Source organism: Osmia lignaria, chromosome 14 (assembly GCF_051020975.1).
Source record: "Osmia lignaria lignaria isolate PbOS001 chromosome 14, iyOsmLign1, whole genome shotgun sequence".
Taxonomy (NCBI): Eukaryota; Metazoa; Arthropoda; class Insecta; order Hymenoptera; family Megachilidae; genus Osmia; species Osmia lignaria.
This window is the reverse complement of record NC_135045.1, coordinates 7,545,260-7,567,523: the sequence shown is the minus strand read 5'-3', so window position 1 is coordinate 7,567,523 and position 22,264 is coordinate 7,545,260. Positions and strand designations below refer to the sequence as shown.

General features: G+C 30.9%; 4 protein-coding genes and 1 long non-coding RNA gene across 5 annotated transcripts; 3 read left to right on the top strand and 2 right to left on the bottom strand.

The window, feature by feature from the left end:
- The first annotated feature begins 160 nt into the window (after window positions 1-160).
- Window positions 161-5,297, top strand: Ttc7 (tetratricopeptide repeat domain 7). Its single transcript, XM_034327091.2, has 15 exons — window positions 161-438; window positions 712-863; window positions 926-1,094; window positions 1,531-1,593; window positions 1,940-2,122; window positions 2,423-2,552; window positions 2,684-2,820; window positions 2,906-3,144; window positions 3,258-3,446; window positions 3,530-3,708; window positions 3,779-4,218; window positions 4,289-4,527; window positions 4,610-4,714; window positions 4,785-4,876; window positions 4,949-5,297. Exons 1-15 carry the CDS (start codon window positions 315-317, stop codon window positions 5,079-5,081), a joined length of 2,574 nt encoding a protein of 857 aa, XP_034182982.1. The 5' UTR covers window positions 161-314; the 3' UTR covers window positions 5,082-5,297.
- A 942-nt stretch (window positions 5,298-6,239) lies between these two features.
- Window positions 6,240-7,794, top strand: LOC117605670 (uncharacterized). The gene is made up of 3 exons (XR_004581772.2): window positions 6,240-6,540; window positions 6,641-6,762; window positions 6,923-7,794. It is a non-coding gene; the product is annotated as an uncharacterized LOC117605670 (long non-coding RNA).
- Window positions 7,795-9,311: 1,517 nt separating this feature from the next.
- LOC117605669 (calmodulin) lies at window positions 9,312-13,371 on the top strand. Its single transcript, XM_034327254.2, has 4 exons — window positions 9,312-9,542; window positions 11,608-11,782; window positions 12,000-12,242; window positions 12,389-13,371. The coding sequence occupies exons 1-4, from the start codon at window positions 9,540-9,542 to the stop codon at window positions 12,415-12,417; spliced, it is 450 nt and encodes a 149-aa protein (XP_034183145.1). The 5' UTR covers window positions 9,312-9,539; the 3' UTR covers window positions 12,418-13,371.
- On the bottom strand, window positions 13,354-17,313 carry LOC117605668 (GILT-like protein 1). Its single transcript, XM_034327252.2, has 4 exons — window positions 17,060-17,313; window positions 16,499-16,692; window positions 16,094-16,414; window positions 13,354-15,996 (listed from the first exon to the last, which is right to left on the bottom strand). The coding sequence occupies exons 1-4, from the start codon at window positions 17,172-17,174 to the stop codon at window positions 15,907-15,909; spliced, it is 720 nt and encodes a 239-aa protein (XP_034183143.1). The 5' UTR covers window positions 17,175-17,313; the 3' UTR covers window positions 13,354-15,906.
- Window positions 17,314-17,676: 363 nt separating this feature from the next.
- Window positions 17,677-22,124, bottom strand: Polr1C (RNA polymerase I and III subunit C). The gene is made up of 7 exons (XM_034327249.2): window positions 19,277-22,124; window positions 19,146-19,202; window positions 18,876-19,066; window positions 18,620-18,804; window positions 18,354-18,542; window positions 18,019-18,267; window positions 17,677-17,933 (listed from the first exon to the last, which is right to left on the bottom strand). The coding sequence occupies exons 1-7, from the start codon at window positions 19,358-19,360 to the stop codon at window positions 17,818-17,820; spliced, it is 1,071 nt and encodes a 356-aa protein (XP_034183140.2). The 5' UTR covers window positions 19,361-22,124; the 3' UTR covers window positions 17,677-17,817.
- Window positions 22,125-22,264: the final 140 nt, after the last annotated feature.

Below are 22,264 nucleotides of genomic sequence, written 5' to 3'. Positions count from 1 at the left end.
TAATTTGTCCAGAAACAATATTTTATTCAATAATTCTGCGCATTAACAATTCGACAAATGCGCAATTTCGTTGGTTCTTTAGTTAATATCCTTCATGATCCATCGTATCTAGAATTCGCAGAATCAATGACGTAACAGACGGTTCAAAATAGTCTGGCACGTGCTCGAGGTGGAAGGAAGACTGTCATACGTATACGTTTAGGTGGTGCTTACGCTCGAAACAACACTGATGATCAATATATTACATTATATCTTAACTAACGTTATAAAAGGATCCAACAGCTCGTTTTACCCTTTTTTCTATGTGAATTAGAATGACAAGTAAAAAAGGACACACCCTACGAATTGAATCAGAAATCGATAAAAACCGTGAAGAGGGAAATTGGAAGAAGGTTATAGAATTGGCGGAACATCTAAAAACACAATATCCAAGCAATGGTATACAGTGGTTTCATATTAAAACTTTTAACTTATCATTTTTGCATGCTTTAATGTTTTTCATTTTATTAAAATCTTTAAAGAAATTCTGTAAAAATCAAACGTCATATCTGCCTGCTGTTTCATAACCTGCTTATGTAAAAAAGAAAAAAAAAATGATAAGTCATGTCAGAGATTACACGAATAAAGGTCAAATATAATTACTGTCAAATATGTCAATCTTGACTTGGTTAATACACTTTATTATATTTTATTAAATAACTTTAATTTCAGAATGTTTAGCAAATTTTTTATGCGGTGAAGGTAGATTAGAAAGTTTTTTGGAACAAACTCCACCTGTAGATGCAAATATTGGAAAAGCAAGAAATGGACTGGCAGAAACTAGAAGATATTTACTTTTGGCAGCAAATGAAAAAGACAAACAGGTAATCTAATATGCTCTGTTTCAGAAACTTACTTAATTGTTATATTATATTTCAAATTTTAGGCTTTAGTTGTGTTGGATGCACATTTATTACTTGGAAAAGTACATTATGCCATGGGAATGTATGAAGAAGCTCTGAATCATTATCAACAAGCTGAGTTGCATGCCCTTACAGAAAAACCATTACCTTGTAGAAGTCTACGCATTATTGCAGAATCATATGCAATTAAAGGTTTGCATCAGAAATTATTTAAATTATATAGTACATTGCTAATACATACTAGTGCATTATTATTCTTCATATCACATATAACAGCCTGTCATTTAAATAAAGGAATGGTTTATATTTACTATAGTTTTGGTGTTTTACATATTTCACTTAACAGTTATTTTTCTGATAGTTTAGTAGTTTAGAATATTAAATTTGTGCCAAATTTGAAAATGTTACACTCAATGTAGATATTGTAGTAAAAAAATTTAAAGGACTGCATACTATTTTTTTTTATTGGCAGTCCATACTAAGTATAAATCTTCTCATACACCAGTCTGAGGTAGCATCAAATCTACAAACTGGTATTTATAAGCATGATAACTTTTGAGAATGTTTGCTATCTATTTAGTATTATAATCAATATTCAACTTAGAGAAAGAAAGATTGTTTACTTTAGACACAGAGAAACATTTATCCTGCCGAAGACTGCGCATTATAGCCGAGTCGTATGCAATTAAAGGTTTGTATTTTGCTTCATTTTATTTTGCTTTCTTTTGCAATGTGTAAGTGTATCCCATTCTTTTTAAATTCGCTTCTGTCAGCTATTAGAATGTTAAGTTATAATGAAAAATATCTTAACGTAATATGCATAAATAAAGTACTGAATTATTTTGCTCTGTTATGTTTTGCTTTAATTTGTACTGCAATTGTATGTGTAATACAAATTCAATTAATAGAATTACGAAATATTTATTTCAATTATATGTACAATTTGCTATCTTCATCAAATGGAGATACATACTATGTTTTTTGAATAATTTATATTAATCTTTATTTTATCTGGTATTTCTTTTATCTGATGATAGGTCTTTGTCTGGAAAAGTTACCACCATATTCCAAGTCAAAATACAAAATAGCAGAATGGCAAGAACAAATCATCAAGTGCTATGAAATTGCTGGGGACTTGACGTTAGTGTATTTACAGGAACAAGACAAACTTGCAATGCAACATCAAAATGGCACGTCTACCGTGAATAGTAACAATGCAGGTGACGTAAATTGATTTTCAGCACATTGTTTTCTATCATATAATGCTAATTGATCTTTATTCCATAATTAATGTCAGTATGAATAAGATTATGATAATTAGCAGTAACTTCCAGTGAATAAATGAATAAAAGATAGTAGTGGCTAATATTATAACATACTGAACGTAGAAAATATATGTATAATATTAACGACATTATTTTTATTTTTTTTCAGGTGATTTTATAGGGTTGTTGGTGAAATGTGACAAAACTTGAAATTTGAGTTTTGTTGTTAATACGTTAATATCATTTGATCAACAGGTACAAATTCTTCTCAGTCTTCATTTTGTTCTACAAAACATATTGGACCAATTTTGGAAACCACGCTACAAAGGGCACCCATATTATACATTCAAACTGGTAATATTCAAGGTGCTATAAATCGTTATAGGTAAATAACTTTTTTCTGGATATATATAAAAGCAAGGTAACAATAATAAATATAATTTTAAAAATACTTAAGTAATTTAATCTTTGATTTATCCAAGAAAATTATGTTTATCAAATTAAATCACTTATAAGGGAAGTTTTATCTGCTGTGGAGTCTACTGCAACTCAAAGTCTTAGGGTTATGTTAACAAGGCAATTGGCAGAGGTTTTAGTTCGAGGAATAAGCGGTGCCGAGTATAAACCTCCAGAACCGTCAAGTGATACAACTGGTGATATTATTCATAAAATATTGCTGTTATAATAAAATATAACTTGAAAATAAAGCACCAAATTATAATTTAAGTGACTTTTCAGATTCACCATGGAAGCCAAAAAAGTATTTAGGTCCTAACATGTTTGTACCAAGAAACGAATATGAAGAAACAATCTTACTGTTATTGATAAGTGAAGCTATGGCAGTTAGAGATGCTGTACTTAGTCAGTCCCCAGAATTCAAAGAAGCAAGAATACATGCTTTTGAAAATGCCACAGCGGTATACGATCTTCTCACAGTAGTTGTTGTGAGGTGGAGTCAAGTGGATTTACTATACGAGGTTGATATGATTATATAAATTGTTCAGTATTTATTTTTTAATTGAATATTCTTATGTTATTCATTATTTATAACATTTAATATAAATATAGAATTAATTTTACATTCTAATAGTCATTTGAAAGAGCAATGAAATTCTCTCATGAGGAAGCACATGTTTGGACTCAATGCGCACTATGTTTAATTAGTATGGGCAGATACATGCATGCATATAGGGTTTTAAGAGTGGTAGCAAGGTTAACACCACAAAAAGTAATGCCTTGTCTTTTAATTGCAAGACTATGTTACGAACAATTAAATATGGTAAGATATAGATGCACATATCACATAAAGTAATACATATTCGGATAAATAAAAGATAAATTATGAAATTACACACGGAACAGGTAAGAGAAGGCATTGAATGGAGTCAAAAGGCGCTTCAAAGAGAAACAAAAAATTCACAAGGGATGCAGTCCAGATGTCATCTTTATATTGGAATTGGTCATAGTATTCTTGCTACAAATACTATAGTAAAAATGGATAAAACGTACCATACTAAAACAGCTTTAGAATGTTTTCAGAAGTGCGTATGCGTATAAAAATTATAATAAGATATAAATTGAATGTTATAATTTATACATTTATTTTAATAGGGCACAACAATGTGATCCAAATGATCATTTGGCTGAATATTATTTGGCCCACGAATATGCTATTAATAGACAAATTAATGATGCAATGATTCATGTAAAAATTGCATTAAATCTTCGGGCAGAACACATTCCGTCATTGCATTTATTGGTATTATTACTGTCAGCTCATAAACAATATTCAGAAGCATTGCATTTAGTTAACAGTGTATTAGAAGAATATCCGGATAACTTGAATTTCCTTTATGTAAAAGCGCACCTTGAATTACGAAGCATCGGTGGTGAGCAAGCATTGTTTACCATAAAACATATGCTTTTACTTTGGAAACATTTGTACGAAGACCAAACAAATACTAATTGCAATGAACAACATAGTGAGAAACGTAGTGAAACCAGAAGTGTCTTTCAGCTTTATGCTTCTGAAATGTCTGACAAAGATTCCAGTACGTATCCAGTATCTTTCTCAATCTCTATTTTATAAGTAATCGTTATAAACAGTAGCATTTCAAATAGGTTCCGTGCATGCACAATCATTGGCTGCTTCAAGAGTAGAACAAGCGCTCTCTGAAGTTGCATCTTCACTCAGCTCTTTCACACCAAAACCAGGACCACAAAGAGCGTGGCTGCTACAATTACAAGTGTGGTTATTGCTCACTGAAGTATATCTAGTTTTAGATCAACCAAACGGTGCAGTTCTTTCTTTACAAGAAGCTACAAATATTTTTCCATTGAGTCATCATATTATGTACACAGTAAGTTTATACTGTTTGTATAAATAGAAAGAAGTTCAACGTGTTTTACATTTTATATAACGGTATTGAAATTTCATTTTAGCGGGGTCTCTTACATGAATATAAACTGGAATATATGGAAGCAAAGCAATGTTATCAGAATGCAGTTTCAATTAATCCTTCACACATAAAGAGTTTACAACATTTGGTAACATTTATTTGGGATAGTTTTTGAATTATGTAGTGCACAGTTATTTAGGAATTATTTATATTATTAGGGTCTAATTTATCACTATTTGGGAAGTCAGAGGTTGGCCGAAAAGACGTTAAGAGATGCTGCAAAAATCGATCCGAATTCTCATCAGACATGGTATAAATATAATATTTTAACTTTTAAACAATTTTTACATCATACAAAATGAATTAATTATAATTTGTCTAGGTATAATTTGGGAAAGGTGTTGGAATCCTTAGGTGAAGTAGAAGCAGCAAGCGATTGTATGGCAACAGCATTGGAAGTAGAAACCACAAATCCAATATTACCAGTTCTCTCAATACCAGTAACCTTTGAATGATTCAAAACTATAAGTATTTAAAAAAGGACGTTCAAAAAAGTCACAGTTTATTCTGCAACATTGAAATTTCTTTACCCTTCTGGGTAATAGTACCTGCTTATCTCTACACTGTTACATTATTGTATAAATAAATGGATTAATTAAAAATATATTAGAACTGTACAAATAATTTAAGAAAGATCACTGTAAGAAATTCTAATAAAGAAAATGCTATGAGACCAAAAAATACTTAAATAATTTTTCTTAAATATTTGATTTTATATAATCTTTTATTTTGTTAGAAACACATTACTTTAGAAGCTCAATTATGTATTTTAACTTACTTTTATTAATATATTTAAAACGTTGTCTTAAAAGTTAATGCTAAATTATTTTACTTTTTATAAATTATATCCGTACATGTGTTTATTATAGTAAAAGTATTTTTATATTAGGTATTGATTGAGTAATTAAAATTTCAATGTACTTCTATTAACATTTTTAACGATGATGAACATGAAAGTAAAATGACACTGGATGATATATTAAATTAATAACGATTACTAAATTATGATGCAATTTAAACAAGTTTCTACAATACATAAATTTATATATTATTACTTATTTTCACGTAATATTAAGAATAGAAATTCTTGAAACAATTAATTCCGAGTTAATATCACGGTACATGTAAAAAATATAATATGTATAAAATTTTATACTTTGCCAATAATAAAAAAATGTATCAATTAAATCAAATTAAGTTCTATTCAAATATAATAAAAAGAACACGCTCATTCATATCAGATATTTATAAAAAGAAAATTGACTCAAAATTACATTGTTCCTTGATTGCACAGTAAGCTTCTCAGCGCCTTTATTTCTTGTTAAATTAATACCAATTAAGTAATGTATCGATGAACATAAGGTACAAAATTAACATTTTTTTACCGTGACACTTATTAATTTCCCTTCTTTACCGTTAATCGTGAACGCTGCTGTGCGCTTCTCCATATCCCCCCATTCCTTCTCTTTTTAACGAGATTACGGAGTCACCCTATCCTACTCTATCGCGTGTCGCATTGCGCGTTTATTGGCGCGCAGGCTCACTGCAACCTATCCAAAGAACTTTTTCGAAAAGCATACTTAAAAGTAAGCCGGATCTATGAGAGACTGCGTCATGAATACATATTTTCTACCTTCTATCAGTCAGAGCATCGATTTTTCCCAGGAACGATGCCCAAAAACAGATTCGCACCAGGTTTACCTGCGGCACTTCGTACCGCGTCACGTTTAGCGCATCACGCATCTGCAGAGCTTACGGCTATGCGTAATACAATCGACCAACTATTATATCATCTTACCCTTTTTTTTCTTTTCATACTGATCGAATAGAACCTACCGAAGATTATAGGGCTACGATATAACTGGAACAACAAAGAGATGAAATACATAGTATGGAATATAGAAGACACATTAGGTTTGAAATTCAACCACTTTTAATTACAACCCCTTCGATTACGATTGGTAAAGTGTATGTTATAAATAGTAATATATAATTCTTCTTCTTTTTTGTATAGTTAAGATAGCACAGAAAATTAGTTCGTCCGTAAGGTACTTTATCTATCAAATATATGGTTCACCAACGCATTATCTTTTGAAATATAGTATAAAGGACGTTACAAGATGTAATTAACTTCAGGTGAATGGTATTTTATTTCAAAGAATAAAACAAACAGATATTGATTTTCTTATCTCAAAATACAAGATTTATAGACTTAAGTATATCAATATATTAAGTTTCTTTTTTTATAAATTTTTTACAGATAGATACAAATTTACTTATAATAATTTACATACAGTTTTCAGATGGTAACTGATATTCTTGGCAAAGAATATTTCAATTATTGCACAGCGTTGTTTAGAGGATTCGAGCGATTGAAAATTTGAACATTTTCTACTAAGGCATTTTACCGTATAGCTGACACGTAGTTACATTAGTGGACACACGACGATGTACATCTTTGTGATGCAGTCTCTTTTGATAAATTCAAGATGACCTTGGTATACTTTCAAAAAATTGGTCTGGAGGAACGGTCGCTTCCGTTAGGAACCTTCATACGTGAACGTTCTTTTTTGTCGCACGCATGCTCATCACTTATTATTGATATCGCGAACATCGTGCGACGCCGTTACCGCATATCGGTCACGGCCACCAGCGAAACTGTTAATTATCTATTAGATACGAATAAAGTTTATGAATATCAATACTTATCCGACATCATGATTTCAAATAAATTAATGAATCGGATACATTTAATCGGGTCACTTAGTTGACTAAAATTTCTTATTTACATTGTACTGCACATTACATTACATTACTTTTATCAATGAATTCAGAAAGTAATGAAAGAAATTGTAAAAACGTTTCAGATTACGGATAAACGACTCACCATAAATTAATTTATTTTTACCGTTATAAATTATACAATGCTTCTTCCAACGCGAGGCATGCGTCGTGTTGCATACTGAAGGGGTTAATACCTATGTGTAACCGCAGAGCACGCAACAAATCTGCCTTTTTTCTATTAAAATACGTTTTTGGTGAAATGTGTTGCTATGATTAAAATTGTACTTTTAATCTTAGAAATGAATTTCATTTTTTTTTTTTCTTTTTTTTTTTTTAATCACTTACAGACACGATTGCGATGAGACGAATGATAAGATAAATGAAGATGTGATTGATATAATTGTTAATACAAAGGTAAAACTGGATTTAATTCTTTAATTACAATACAATAATTATTATTCTGAAACGAAACATTTCCCGTTTCCAGGAATGAAGATTACTTAGGCAACCTTTAATGTTTCCTTCCTTTCTGTACAGGAAATCATAGACTCGTCATTCACATTTTTGTGTCGCGCGTCATGCAATGATCGCATTTGAAATAATCAACCAACGTAAACTTGTGAATCGAATTGTTATTCATTTAGTAACGCGTTCGGATTTTATTTTGTGTCATCGTTTTTCTAAGATACTAGTCATTCCTATAACCGATATGACTAATACAAAATTCATTAAAAAATTTTATCTATATCCTTAGTCATGCTTGATTACACATCTTGATGATAATTATCAGTCAAATTCGATTCAATTCTATTTCTTTACTGAAATCATTATTCAGGTGTAGGTACTCGTAAATGAGGCAGACGTCATTATTTTTCATTGTTTCTAAAAGCAAATTAAGGTATAAGAAATTATTCGTAACAACATACTCATTTCGGTTTCATGTTACTTGAATATCACGGATTCATAATTCCATCATTCGTTAACATCATTCCAAAGATACTGAAAAGCGTTTTAAAACGTTTCATATAGTCGGTAAGCATTAACCCATCGTGACCTAATATCGTCCAGAGGACGAGGTACAAAACGGAGTCGAGAAAGCTGCACCACCTCTCTTAAACACCTCAGAGTTCTCCTGTTTTTCAATCAAATACTGCTTCATTTAAACGATAATTTAAATCTATAATCGATTGAGAATTATAAATATGATTCTTGGTTGCATAGCTAAAGGGTTCTGCTGAAGCAGTCTTAGTTAATGATATAAAAATTAAACAGGGGGACTAACGATAGAAGTGATACGAAAGCGAAGGTAAAGAGGAGAAGAGAGAAAGCAAGAGAAGGTAGGGTAATAAGAAAGATAGGTAGTAAAGGAGAAAAGTATAAGGAGAGGAATGGTAGAGAAGAAGAGGGATAGGTGAGGAATAGAGAAAGAGAGATGTAGGGCTAAACGCACCCGAAAAACGCACTCATTGCATTCGAGCCATCTCTCGCAGGGAAGCCCGGCTTTGACCCGGTAGCCGGCGGCGGCACAGTCCGCGCGGCTGCCTGACGCATTGCAGGTGCGCGTTGGCCAATCACAGGCCTGGTTAGTTCGCCCGGACTTGTCCTGTAAACACGACCGCACCCACCCCGCATGTAAAGCGGATTTACACGGTTGTCCATGACGACCATTCTGTACATCGGATGTCGTGTCGTTCCTACTTCTTCCCATTTGTCCAATTAAAAACAACTCGTTTTTTTCAGGGTTTTCACAGAGGAGAAGCCGCACGGAACTATCTGTCGATCGCGTAGGAAACGGCGCAGCGCATCGCCGCGTGAACTCCCCTTAACCCCCGCCTTAGCGTCTGACCAATCGCGAAGCGCCGTCGTATAGTCCGTTAGGGGCGGCGTAGTGATACTTGACCGAGACAAGCGGCAGAGAGGCTCGTACATCGAGAGAGAACGGAGGACTCCATTGCTGTTCGGAGTGTGTTTCTCGTCGGCCGTGTCGTATTGCGTGTCTGTCCGCGCTTTCGTGCACACAAGTTTACCTTCCACGTTGGCCGGAGATTGTGAATCAAGTATCCTTTGTGTCTAGTGCCTAAGCGATATTTGAAATCGTCGAGCGTACCAAGACGTAAAAACGAGCCAAAATGGTAAGTCTGAATTCTCTTTTTCTGGTGCGTGTGCCTGTGCCTATGCGGACGTCGCTCGGCAGCGGCCCCTCGCTCTCGCCCTCGCCTTAACATTCGTTTGCCGCATTGACGCGCCGAGTGCACGTGCAACTGACCGATACGCATTTACCGAAAACCTATTTTTTCCATCTATTTCCTAACATCGATACATTTCCTTCTCAATCATATGACATTTTCTATTTTATCCTACATATCTTTTATACCTACGCACTATTGTGATATTACATTCGTAATGGCCGGTATGCGGAGATGGACCGACTATCGATCCATTCCTCCTCCAGTACCAGCTATACGTATGTTTTTCCCAATCCTTTGATATGCTACGAACCGAAAGAGTTGCTTGATCAAATTCGCGGAAACATCGAAGGATTAGATAAAAGGAATAAAGATTTTCCAATGTTTCACTGAAACTTCATCATAGTTACAGTGAAAACTTTCGAGATTCGATGTCGCCCGTAATACGTTGTCAAGTATGTATTGATGTTAGCGTATAACGGTAAGTTCAAGTATTGAATTGCGTTAAGAGACTTTTGAAATCCTGAATTCACGAGTTTTATCGGTTTCAAACGCTTTATCTTCAGATTATTAAACCCGTTACGAGATAATAGCTATCATATGTCTCACTGGATATTTTATAACTTCATTTTTAACTTACATTTAATCACTGATATCAAACTTAAGTTTTCGTTCAAAGATATCGTGTTAAGGTAATTTTTAATAAAACTATACCAATTTTATGAAATATCTTAAATACACCAAATGAACAGCAATAATGTAAAAATTGAATTTGTTCATTGCTTCTTATACATATTTAGTATATGGCTTAGTGTGTACTTATGTATCCGAAATCAGCGAACATACTAAAAATTTGAAACTTTATCTTATTTTAAGCTTCTAAGTAACATATTAAATTTTCATGAAACATTAAAACTAAAATACTTAAGAGGAAATATTATACATTTATTTATCAAAATTTTATCTTTTTTTTTACTCATTGTTCCTAATAATATAGCGTATAGTATTCGACACTCAGCCGTTACACGGTATACCTCACTATTGATTTTCGCGGTCTCTCGCCGATGCACCAATTTCCCGTAGCCCTTATACATTCCCACACCCAACCTTCGATTAGTTTTCATAAACACCGATTTTTCACACAATTCGAAATAAATCTGATACCATATTGTATTTTTGTACACGAGAATTATGGAAACAACTGCGAAATATATAAATACTTTTTTTTAATTTTAAACTACGATTTTAGTTCCCAAGATTCGGGTTACGTGGAAAGATTGTACATCTTACACACTAAAAATCTGAAAATTGTATTTTCAATTATTCTATTGCGAGTTTAAAAGTACTTGACGATTTTTCTGCAATATAACCTAAAATATCATTGTACTTTTACGATTAAACTTTATAATTTATATTTTTAATACGTCAGAATTAAGTGAATTTACATAAATAAATCTTAGATTATGGTAAAACAAATATATATATATTTTTTAATAAAATACGATTATACGATTCCTATTTGTAATGTTGAAAAATATACGCAAGATGCATTTGTACCAATTATATATACATTTTTTTCATAGACATTTGTTTTTAATATAGATCTAAATGCTCAATAGATATTTTTGTATAAAGTATATAGAAGAAAGGAGAGTATGCAGTGCAAACTACATATGTACATTTGACCTATATTGCGAGGTGTTTCATTCTAGAAGTTATAGTAGATTTGAAACAATTTTACATGTTAATTAATTATTATTATTTAGCTGTATTAGATGATGTTTAGTATTTATGTAACATAAATAATTAATCATATAGGAATTTCATAAAATAAAATTGTAACATGTTAAATTATTTCTTATGATGTACCGAATTACACGATATGGTTTACTATAATTGATTTAAACAACTGAATTGGAATTTATGACTATGTTAAAGATAATAAATATAGTTGTATGTAATATGTTAAGTATACTGATTATTCTGAAATGAACCTTTGTTTTGTTTAAAGGCTGATCAACTCACAGAAGAGCAAATTGCAGAATTTAAGGAAGCATTTTCGCTATTCGACAAAGATGGAGATGGTACCATTACAACCAAAGAGTTGGGTACAGTTATGCGATCGCTAGGTCAAAATCCTACAGAAGCAGAGCTTCAGGATATGATCAATGAAGTGGATGCAGATGGTATTTCTTTTTTAATTCTCTATTATGATCACTTTATTTACAGTGTTTTGTTATTGTTTGTTATGCAAGTTTCATCATACTTCATATAACATGGTTAATATATTTGCATAATGAGAGAATAACATTTTGCATGTGTTTCTTAGTAATTTGTTATTAAAAATATTGGAAAAAATCTGATTTCAGAAAAAATCGAAATTAAAAATACTTGGAATTGTAGGTAATGGCACAATCGATTTTCCGGAATTCTTAACCATGATGGCTCGCAAAATGAAGGATACTGACAGCGAGGAGGAAATTAGGGAGGCCTTCAGAGTATTTGATAAGGATGGAAATGGTTTCATATCTGCAGCGGAACTCAGACATGTTATGACAAATCTTGGCGAGAAACTCACTGATGAGGAAGTAGATGAGATGATTCGGGAGGCTGACATTGATGGTGATGGCCAAGTGAATTACGAAGGTTGTATACTAAAATTTGATATTAATTTTATTCTTATCATACATTCTTTGTCTTCTAAACTTTGTTTGTTTAATACTTAGCATAATTTCTTATTTTAATAGATCAATTATAATAAGAATTTATAAATATTATTTTTATTTGTTCAGAATTTGTCACAATGATGACATCAAAGTGAATGCAACATGTGTAATGGAAAAACTTGCAACTTGGAGTGGTGTTGACGTATTAAAATAAATCAAGAAACAAAGAAAAAAATAATGTTAACAAAATGCGAATTGACCAGAACGTGAAAAAAAATCTTATATCTGGACGCAAAGATGTCTATAAAACGCGAAAAAAGTCAACGTCCGACATGCGTTAATCATCATTAACGATAAGTAATACAGGGCAATTGTTTAATTAAAGAGTTATACCACTAAAATCATTATCTCTAAATACACAAAATACTTAACCACAGACAACATGAACATAAAAGTACAGTTACACAGGCACGAACACAAATATGCAGCACATACACATACAACATACTCGTATATATACAAGAGATGATTTATTTCCATATAAAAGAATATAATTAAAAAGTGTTAGATATATATATATATAAAAAACAGACGCGCATGTTTGTTGATGATAAAAAGTACATTCACAGTACGTTATCTTGCTTTCCTCTCTTTTCAGCCTTTTCCTGTTTCTTCTTTGCATAAATCTAAAAATTATTTCACATATTTCTTTCCTTTCTCAATAAATCACTAATAACAAAAATTGAATCGACGAGTAGGAAAATGGAAAAGTATTAAAAGAAAGGAAAGATCTTTACGTGCTGCTACAGCACATTATGTAAATTCGTTTAGGTGAATTGAAAATTTATTCTGTTTAAATCTAGAAACGTACTCGTAATGAATGTCATCGATACAGCGCTTGCCGTAGAGAAAACTTTATCAGTAACGTACATGTCGAGCGTTTGTTTTGTTTTGCCAAAGAAAATTCGAGATTTAGCATCGTTTTTCCAGAGTTCAATCTTTGGCTTATCGATGACTTCGTACATTCTATATTACGTTGTAACGAATAATTTAATTCTTCTAATAACCGAAAAATCAGGAATAAAAGTGTATAATGATAAAAAAAAAAACTGAAACCACGAAAAATTAAGAGATGCGTAGTGCAATCTTAAACTTATGTTCGCGTAGAATCTTAAAAGGTTTACGAAATTGAATCATATTGAATTCTTAGTAAAATTTCTTTCTTCATGATTTGTGGGATTTATTATGTCTTCTTTGAACCTATGTACATGACACAATATTACACAAAAACACATACCAAAAAAAAGGAAAAAAAGAAAAAAAAATAACATAACACATTTCACCAAGTGCGTTCTGTATTCAATTTCATTATAGCCTTCTTCTTCATAAGAACACATCTAAGTTTGTATCTTGTCTCTACTGAGAAAGCCTTAAAACGCGTGCGCGCGTTACACAACGTCGACACCACTTTTGTTGAAATCTAAAGAAATCACAGAGAAATAGGGAAGAGGGATTTAAAAAAAAAAAAGGAGGCAAGTCACAGTGATCGGTGCACTATATTTTCCTTCGCCCAGGGGTGCGTGCCAGTCTCGCAAGCGGAGCAACTAGAACCGGAGAAACTGGTGTGATTTTGTGCGATTCGTACGATAATGTTACTTAAGAACTAAGAGTAAAAGAACAAACACCGAACGGTGGCAACACATGCGTGTCGGTGGTTCAGTCATAATATATATGTAATATATATTATATATACATATATATATATATATATGCATATATATATATATATAAAACTAATTTACGAAAAAAGGAAGAAAAGAAGAAAGAATTCCTCCACAGTCCTTTATTATTTAATATTGAAGTGAACAAAATGAGAAGTACTTGTATTTCTGGTGACCTAGATCGCATTGATCATAAAAAGACAAAATAAATGTATCCTCATTTTTAGGTCACAACTACTCAATTCGTTTCCTTCATTAACCAATGGACCTCTCGTTTCAGCCGTTTTTATCTCATCGTCATTTTTCGAATGGCATCTAGAAATAGTTTGCCGACAAATGTATATGTATAAATTCACTGTCAACAAAGATTCGCGTTAACATATCTTAAACAAAAAGTTTCATCGATTCGAAAGCCTTTTATAGAAATATTATAAGGCATACGAATCGTAAAATAATGAAAAAAAATTCTTAACTATTTTACTTCACTTGCGATCGTTCTGATAGCTGTTATCGTTATTGTGAACACAGAAGTTAAAATTTAGTGATTTACGGCGAAAATGTTCTCACTTTGTAAAAATGAAAAAAAAAAAATTTATGAAGAAGAAAGAGAAATCGCGACAACAAAGTCCTTTTGTAAATGGTGATATAGATTTTACTCGAAGAACATCCCTATTTAAACTGCTTAAACAAATTATTGCTCGTTTCATCGATCGTTGACAGTTAGTGTTTAAGTCTAAGTTAAAAAAGAATATATTCCAATATTTAATATTAATTTTATATTCGTGTCGCAAAGTTCTACGTAGTCTAAATTTATCATTTTCCCGTATTTAAAAGAAAAGTGATTTAACGAGAGTTCTTTAATAACGAGCGCCGAGAGTCGATATTGAGTTTGAAAAATGAAGTCAGTATTTTACGTCTCAAGAAGAAAACTGTAGCTTGAGATATATCGTTAAAAAACATCATCGTGGTCTCGTTTCTTTAAAGATCGTTTCTCGAGACGTTCGTTTATTGCAAATAAAAAATAGTTGAAAATTCTATTCGAGAGTAACTCTTGTTCTCAATCTTTCCCTTGAAAAATATATAAAAATATTCAAATGCGATGTTTATGAAGCTCCGTCGTGACGCGAATAAGAAATTATTTATTTTTGATGTTTATCTTTGAAAAGTAATTCCAATAAATGTAATAATCCATTCGGCTAAAAAACAAATTCTATACATTTCTTTCTCCTGTACTTGAAATATGTACGTTCATTATTTCTATTGTATGTGAGATATGATTCTCCGCCATATCAAAGGCATACTTCACCTATCGTGCGTGACGAAGCGATACAGTTTGTATAAAGTGTTGATATTAAGTTAATAAATTGTTCCCATATATTAAATGATCAATTGATTCTTAATTACTTTAGTAAAGACAAACTATCAACTATATTCTGTACGGGTAACTCGCGTAATACGTACAATTATTATGAGCAATTACCAATATTTTAATTTATTAAAAATCATAATCACAAATGTTAACATTAAAAGTCCTCTACACGGTGCTTTAATTTAAAAAATTTAGAAAAATTATTTTGATTTTCTAGAATACGTTTCTCTAAGAAAATCAATATTTGGGTAGAGTTAGTTCACAAGAATGCATGTATAAGAACGAATCTTTATGCTTTCTTAATCTTACACTTTTTATATTTTTTTATATCTTAACAATTTGATAATTGTATTAGTGTAATTGAATTTAAATATTTAAATCCTGTACTTTAGCATGTAACAGGTGCACTTATAATACAATTTATTTAATTTTGTTAATTCATTCTTTAAGAAATTTTAATTATTGTTATTAAATCCATACAAAATTAATGTGAAAAATATTATATTTTGAGCATATCTATTGGAAGATATGTTTTATAAATATTTTACATATTTTTATACTGTACAACCTTTTGGCATAACTTTAAAATGTAGGCACACTTCTTGTAACAAATTTTTTAGTATCCTTGCTTGATTTTCAGACTTCTAAAAATATACATACATTATAATATATATTAATACAAGTTTGGAACATTTAAAAATATTAACATTTTGTTTTGAATAGCAGAAATGATGAACTTACCCCATCAAGTGTAACAGTTGGTATAAAAGAAACTTTTGGTGTTAAGGCTTTTGTCAGCTCTCCATATCTGGCTAAAAGTTCTTTACCTTTTGCTTCAACAGAGCATTTGAAAATATCCTTATAATCTATATTCATTTTTTTTGCACAACTTTCCATGATAATTACTGGTTCTATATTGTTCTTAATCATGCAAGATAAGTACTCTAATTGAATGGAAGAATTTTTTAAAACGTCTATGGAACATGCATGGATTATATTTGCTTCACATTCGATAGGACCATGCTGACATGTGAATTCATAGCCATCTTTTGTGTTTATTGTCTGCAAAAATTTGTAATCTTAAAATCACTGCTTAAAATAACCCTCTTCTTGATATAAAGAATACTGAAATATTGAATGCCTTACTGTAGCTTTCCCATAAGGTATTAATTGCACTTGTATGCTATCTGGAAGTCGGTGATATGTTGGCAGTAATTGTTTGATGAAGAAACTCCGTGAATCTGGGCATAGTGCTTCATAGTATACAGCTATGCGAATCTTTTGTTTACTCCAGTCATCTTTTTGGCTTAATATTACCAAATGGTTGTCCTGAAGCTGTGCTATACAAAACTTAGCAGATATTCGAGAAAATCAAGAAAATTGTAAGATTATAAATAAAAGATTTTATTTATTATTTTTTTCTTACTAGGTATCAACATTCAATATTACATATTACATGAAATCTGCAACTTTACAGAACAATAATAATTTCACATTCAATAATTAATAATTTCCTTTATGATTAGTTATAAACTATAAAAATTTATAAATATTTATAGAGTATCCAAATTTGCAATCAAGAGTTAATAAACTATTTCATTCTCAATGATATTATTAGACCATAAAATTGAATGTATAGCAATTAAAAAGAGAAATTGCAAAATCAAAATTCAACCTGCTTTACAAATAGGCGTGTATGTTTTTTACCTTCTATGTCAGATTTTCTTTGCGTAAAACCCAACCACACTTTTGTCAGCTGCCAAAGCAGTAAAACTGATATAATAATAAACAATATCCTCCATCGAAAATTTCCAAATCCCATTATCTTTAATCGTAATTATAAAAGCTAAAATACTGCGGAATAAATTTTGCTTATGATGTAACAATTTCAAACGAATAAGAGATATCTCCAGTCGTGTCACATCGCAGAACTAATGCGTCAACATCATTTTCTCTTACCTACTCTGAAATCTGTACTTTCTTCTTTTGAAACAGAGAAAAATCGATGACTAAATTTAAAAAAATACGAAATTAATTCATATTTAAAAACTAATTGTATTAAAAAAATTTTCAATGTTTCATAAGATTATTAAAATACTCTTAAATTTGGAAACTTTACAAAGTATTAAAAAGTGGTTATAATATTCATAAAACTACAGAATAACTTTAACATTAATGAAAAGTTAAAACCATATAATTATATAGCATTTTTAACAATTAAAAATTAGTTTATTATACCTATTATACACTGTAATTTGTAGTTTTTAATTGTTACAATAATACTGAAATACTTAAAACTACTTTCCTCAATTTTTTTTACTTTAGGTTTAAAAAAGTGCAATAAAAATTAATGAACAATTTTTGATGAACATAAAAAATCATTTAAAACAAAGTATCTTTATTTTAAATTAGTGAAAATATTAATAGCAGCTTTTAAAATATTGTTAGTAAAAAAGTATGTATATTTATTTTCCAATATTTTCAAGTTCTTCTAAAAATGTTTTACATTTTCCTTTAAGAATTTTAACTCCTTCTGTAAATAATATGGCTGGAGGTAATGTTCCTACAGATTCAACAGTAACTGCAAACACAAGAAAAATGCCATTAAATTGAAGATACACAATGTTTCATTAAACAAATTAAAAAAAACATTATTATTTACTTACATATAATATGATTTCGTACTCTACTTAATCGTACACATCCTTTAAGATCTTCGTGTTGAAATACGTTTCTAGAACAACTATCATAACGAGGGTTTTTCACTCTCGCTTCACGAGACTCTGGATCACCTGGTTTTTGTTCAATTACTTCTATAACACCAATACTGAAGCAATTTTTTAAACGATCCGCCATTTCTCCTCTAACTGGCTTTATTAATTGTATATCTGGTAGTAATCTATATGATGCTGTAGCTAAATTAAATAAACTTAAGTAGGTAAATAATTATACTGATAAATATATTTATTATATCAGTATTTCACAGTTGTGTAATACTTACCTACAGGAGAAAATTTAGCATGATCTTTCCCAATTCCTTTAATTGCGTGCATAAAAGCATGGATTTCTTGACCTGGTCGCATTTTACATATTAAAATATCATTTTCTAAAACCCCTAATTGCTCTCCTCCTCGTGGATACAGTTCTGCTTGGCGTCCAATTGGAACCCATTTAATATCTTTGCTATACACTATAAAGATATAATTGCTTATATTTCTGAAATATCTTTTAATATGTAATAACTTTGAAACTTTATCAAACATCTACCATTACTGTTTTTGTACATATCAGTTGTCCTTCGAGCATCTTTGGGAGCTTGGGTATTCCAAGTGCAAGTTACTTTAAGTTCATATCTTAGTGTATCTTGATCACTAACTTCATCTTCATCCTTAGCAGTAGATGAAGGATACTCAAATAACCTTGGATCAGCTTGAAGTGGTATCAGACCCAATCTGCAAAATGAAATTATCTTTCTTTAGGATAAAAGATTAAAATTTAACTTTTAAATATAAATAATTTTTACCTATGGGCAAGAACTTCATCCTGAATTAAACTTGTATTATTTACAATATAAACTTTTTCTATAGCCATGCTTGGTACCTCACTTAAAAGAACCCTACGGAAAGCATTAGCTAAACCAACAGGATAACCAATTAAATCAAACTCTAACTCTCTTTCATCTTCAGATTCTCTGACAACTTGTATCTTAAATTCCTGAAAATAGTATAAATTAATCATGATGAATTGAATATTTACATAAAGAATAAAAGAACAACTAAAATAAAAACCTTACCTTTTTAAAATTATGTAAATTCCAGTCTTGTGACTGATAATTGGTATATTCAGAAGCCTACAAACAAAATTAACATTCATCATTTATGTTTTCAATCAAATATATCCTGCATGTATTTCCTACATCCTTACATTAGGTATACCGTATTCTTCAAGAATAACACGAGATTTTTGGTTTTCCTCCATCGGAAGAGGTTTATTATCAAAACGAGGCATCGTTGCCAGATGAAGGCTTCATAATAAAGCCTTTGGTGACATCATACACGTCATGGAGAACTACTTAGATACATATCAAATTAATATTTCTCTTTATTCATTAGTTCATTACAAATAATTAAAGCTTAAAACAAAATGGGTATTGTACGGAAGCAAAAAAATACATTATTCAGTATTTTCTTTGGTATTTATTATGTGAACGCTGTATAGCATGCCGTTTGTTGGATGCAATAACTGAGGTGGCGCTTGAATCAGTTTCCAAACATGAGCTGTTTTACCGACGCGAAATTTGGAGTTCGGCCTCCACACTCGCATCACCTTAAAATTTTTGAACAAATGATTCATAAGAAGATATAAAAATACGATTATATACTTTTTATTGGTAATTAGACAAATTTTGATGTTGCATCAACAAAATAAATATAATAAAATATTCAGCATAGCATAATTCTTTTTTTTAGAAGTATATTTTTGTGTGTAATTGATCTTGAATCAATTAGCTTCTTATTTTAGCAATGTTCTATAATACCAGCACAGCCTTGTTTATGTACCCGTTTATTGAAAGCACAAGATATATTTGTATTTTTACATTTTACAAAATGTAGATGATGTTAACATATTTATAACGTGCACCATATTCTTTTTTCTATATTGTACAAATGTCAAACATTTTAAATTAACAAATGCGTAAATAATGAAAAAATACAAGATGTTGTTTGAATATATTTTATTTCGCGCATAAGTTTACTGAGAATGATAAATAAGAACCCAAAACCAACTACAATTAAAAAACATTATTTCAATTATCTGGTCTATCAAATAAGTTTCCAGATAATCAAAACGTTTTTTAAAATTTATGTATATTCAAACACACGAGTGTTCATACGTAAAATGTATAAATTCACCTTCAGGTTTCTTAAATTTATAAAATACTATGGATACTTTTCTTTCAAATGTTACTACCGAATAGTTTTTTAGGTTTTTGGTGCCTCGTACGTCAGTTATGGCATTTTTCTTCGTAATGAAATGTTCAGGAAAATTCAATATCGAGATTAACCGCATGCTATCGAGCTGGTTGACCTAAATACCATGGTGTCATTCTGTACAAACACGGGTGTATATTAATTATTAGAAAACGTTTGCCAATTTTGTTTAAAAAAATGCAGTTTTATGTAATTAATTCTTCCTGATAATACAAAGTTATCAAACATATCACGCTGAGTCATTTACTTACGATTATGTATTTCATGAAATCGTAACAAAATAGCGCTAAGCACTTTGCCTTTCTAAAAGCAGCTATCAATTATCTTCATGCCCCTTTTTAATGCATAGAATCAACTTTTGATTTTTAAACGAACGTGATCACAATAAAATGATCATCAAATCTATTAATAATAGTAACTGATATTAGAAACGAGTAATATATCAATCCTTCTAATATACAGTAATCTGTAAACTGTAAAACACTTTCATACAGGGTGTTCATGCAAACATTCATATATGTAGAATTACGTGCACTTTAAGTTTCCCTCACAATCATTCATAAAGGAGATGATGCTTGGAGATCACCCTACGCGCCTGAGGTAGGCCACCATGCAGGTTTTGGTGTATACATATGTATAACTCCTACCCCTTTAACAGCTTGAGATGACTTTCAAAGATTTCCTCCACATAAAAATAAAATAAAAATAAGGAACTAATTCTCTACACCAGGGGAAGCCTAGTGTGCACGTGAATGTACATATATATACATACATATACATAATATATATATTTTTTACTTTTTTTTTTTATTAAACACAGAATCACAGAGCAAACTGGACATGTCAGAGGGGCGGGAGATATTACAGTCTAATTGATTTTTCTGGTATAACGCATAGAGCTCACCTCCATCTTCTATATACTATATATACATATATTTATTTATAATATTATATAAATAAACATGTATATATATATATATATATACATATACACGTCTCGTTACTGTACAAAATATGTTCGCTGTTAAAATCAGCCGCGGCTTTAGTAAAAAACATATGAAATAGAAGGGGGTGAGCCCGGATGGGCGAAATTGCAGCCCACTCAGTATCTGCATAGAAGGTTTCATTAGTGGAAGTAATTAAGTTTTTATTTACAAATCAAGGCAATATCGTTAATTGTTTCTTCTTCTTTTTTTGTTCCTTACATGCACACTCGTACCTTTCATTCTGTTTATTTTCTCTCTTTATTCATTCCACTGTTCACATTCTCAACGGGACACTTTTGAACCCTAATAATTCCACTTCGTTTTCTTCTTGATAAATTTTGTACAATGCATGTGATAATAATAGTGCAATAAATTAATTGTTCTAAACGCAGTAACTGGAGTTTCCGAGTTTCATCTTCTTTATTCCCGTTTTTATTCCTCTCTTAAAGTAGTTGTATATAAAAAGTTTCAATTTCGATTCTGCAACCCGGTCGCTCGGCGAACGGCTTTTTAACCATTTTGTTTTCATATTTTTGTTTGTTTTTTTTTAAAACTATCATCACACCCGCAATAATATCTCTAGCATACATACACACATACAAAGTACGTACGGACGCGCATGCATTCTCCTTTTTTCCTTTTCTCGAAGGTATATATTTATATGTACGTCTTATACATATTTGCTCGGCTCGTGATACACAGCAAGGCTGCTTCAAATAACGATTCCTGTACTGAGAAAAATGTTAGCGACATGATCATTACGATTGCAACACGATCATTATCACCAAACAGCGGTCTCCGGTTCAAACAGAATAAAACTACTAATAATATTCATGTATAACTACTAATTAGAGTAACACCGGCGTTTCCTTCACCTTGAATCGTTAAATAATTCCGCATTTGATTAACGCGTATACCATAGATTGATCGTAATG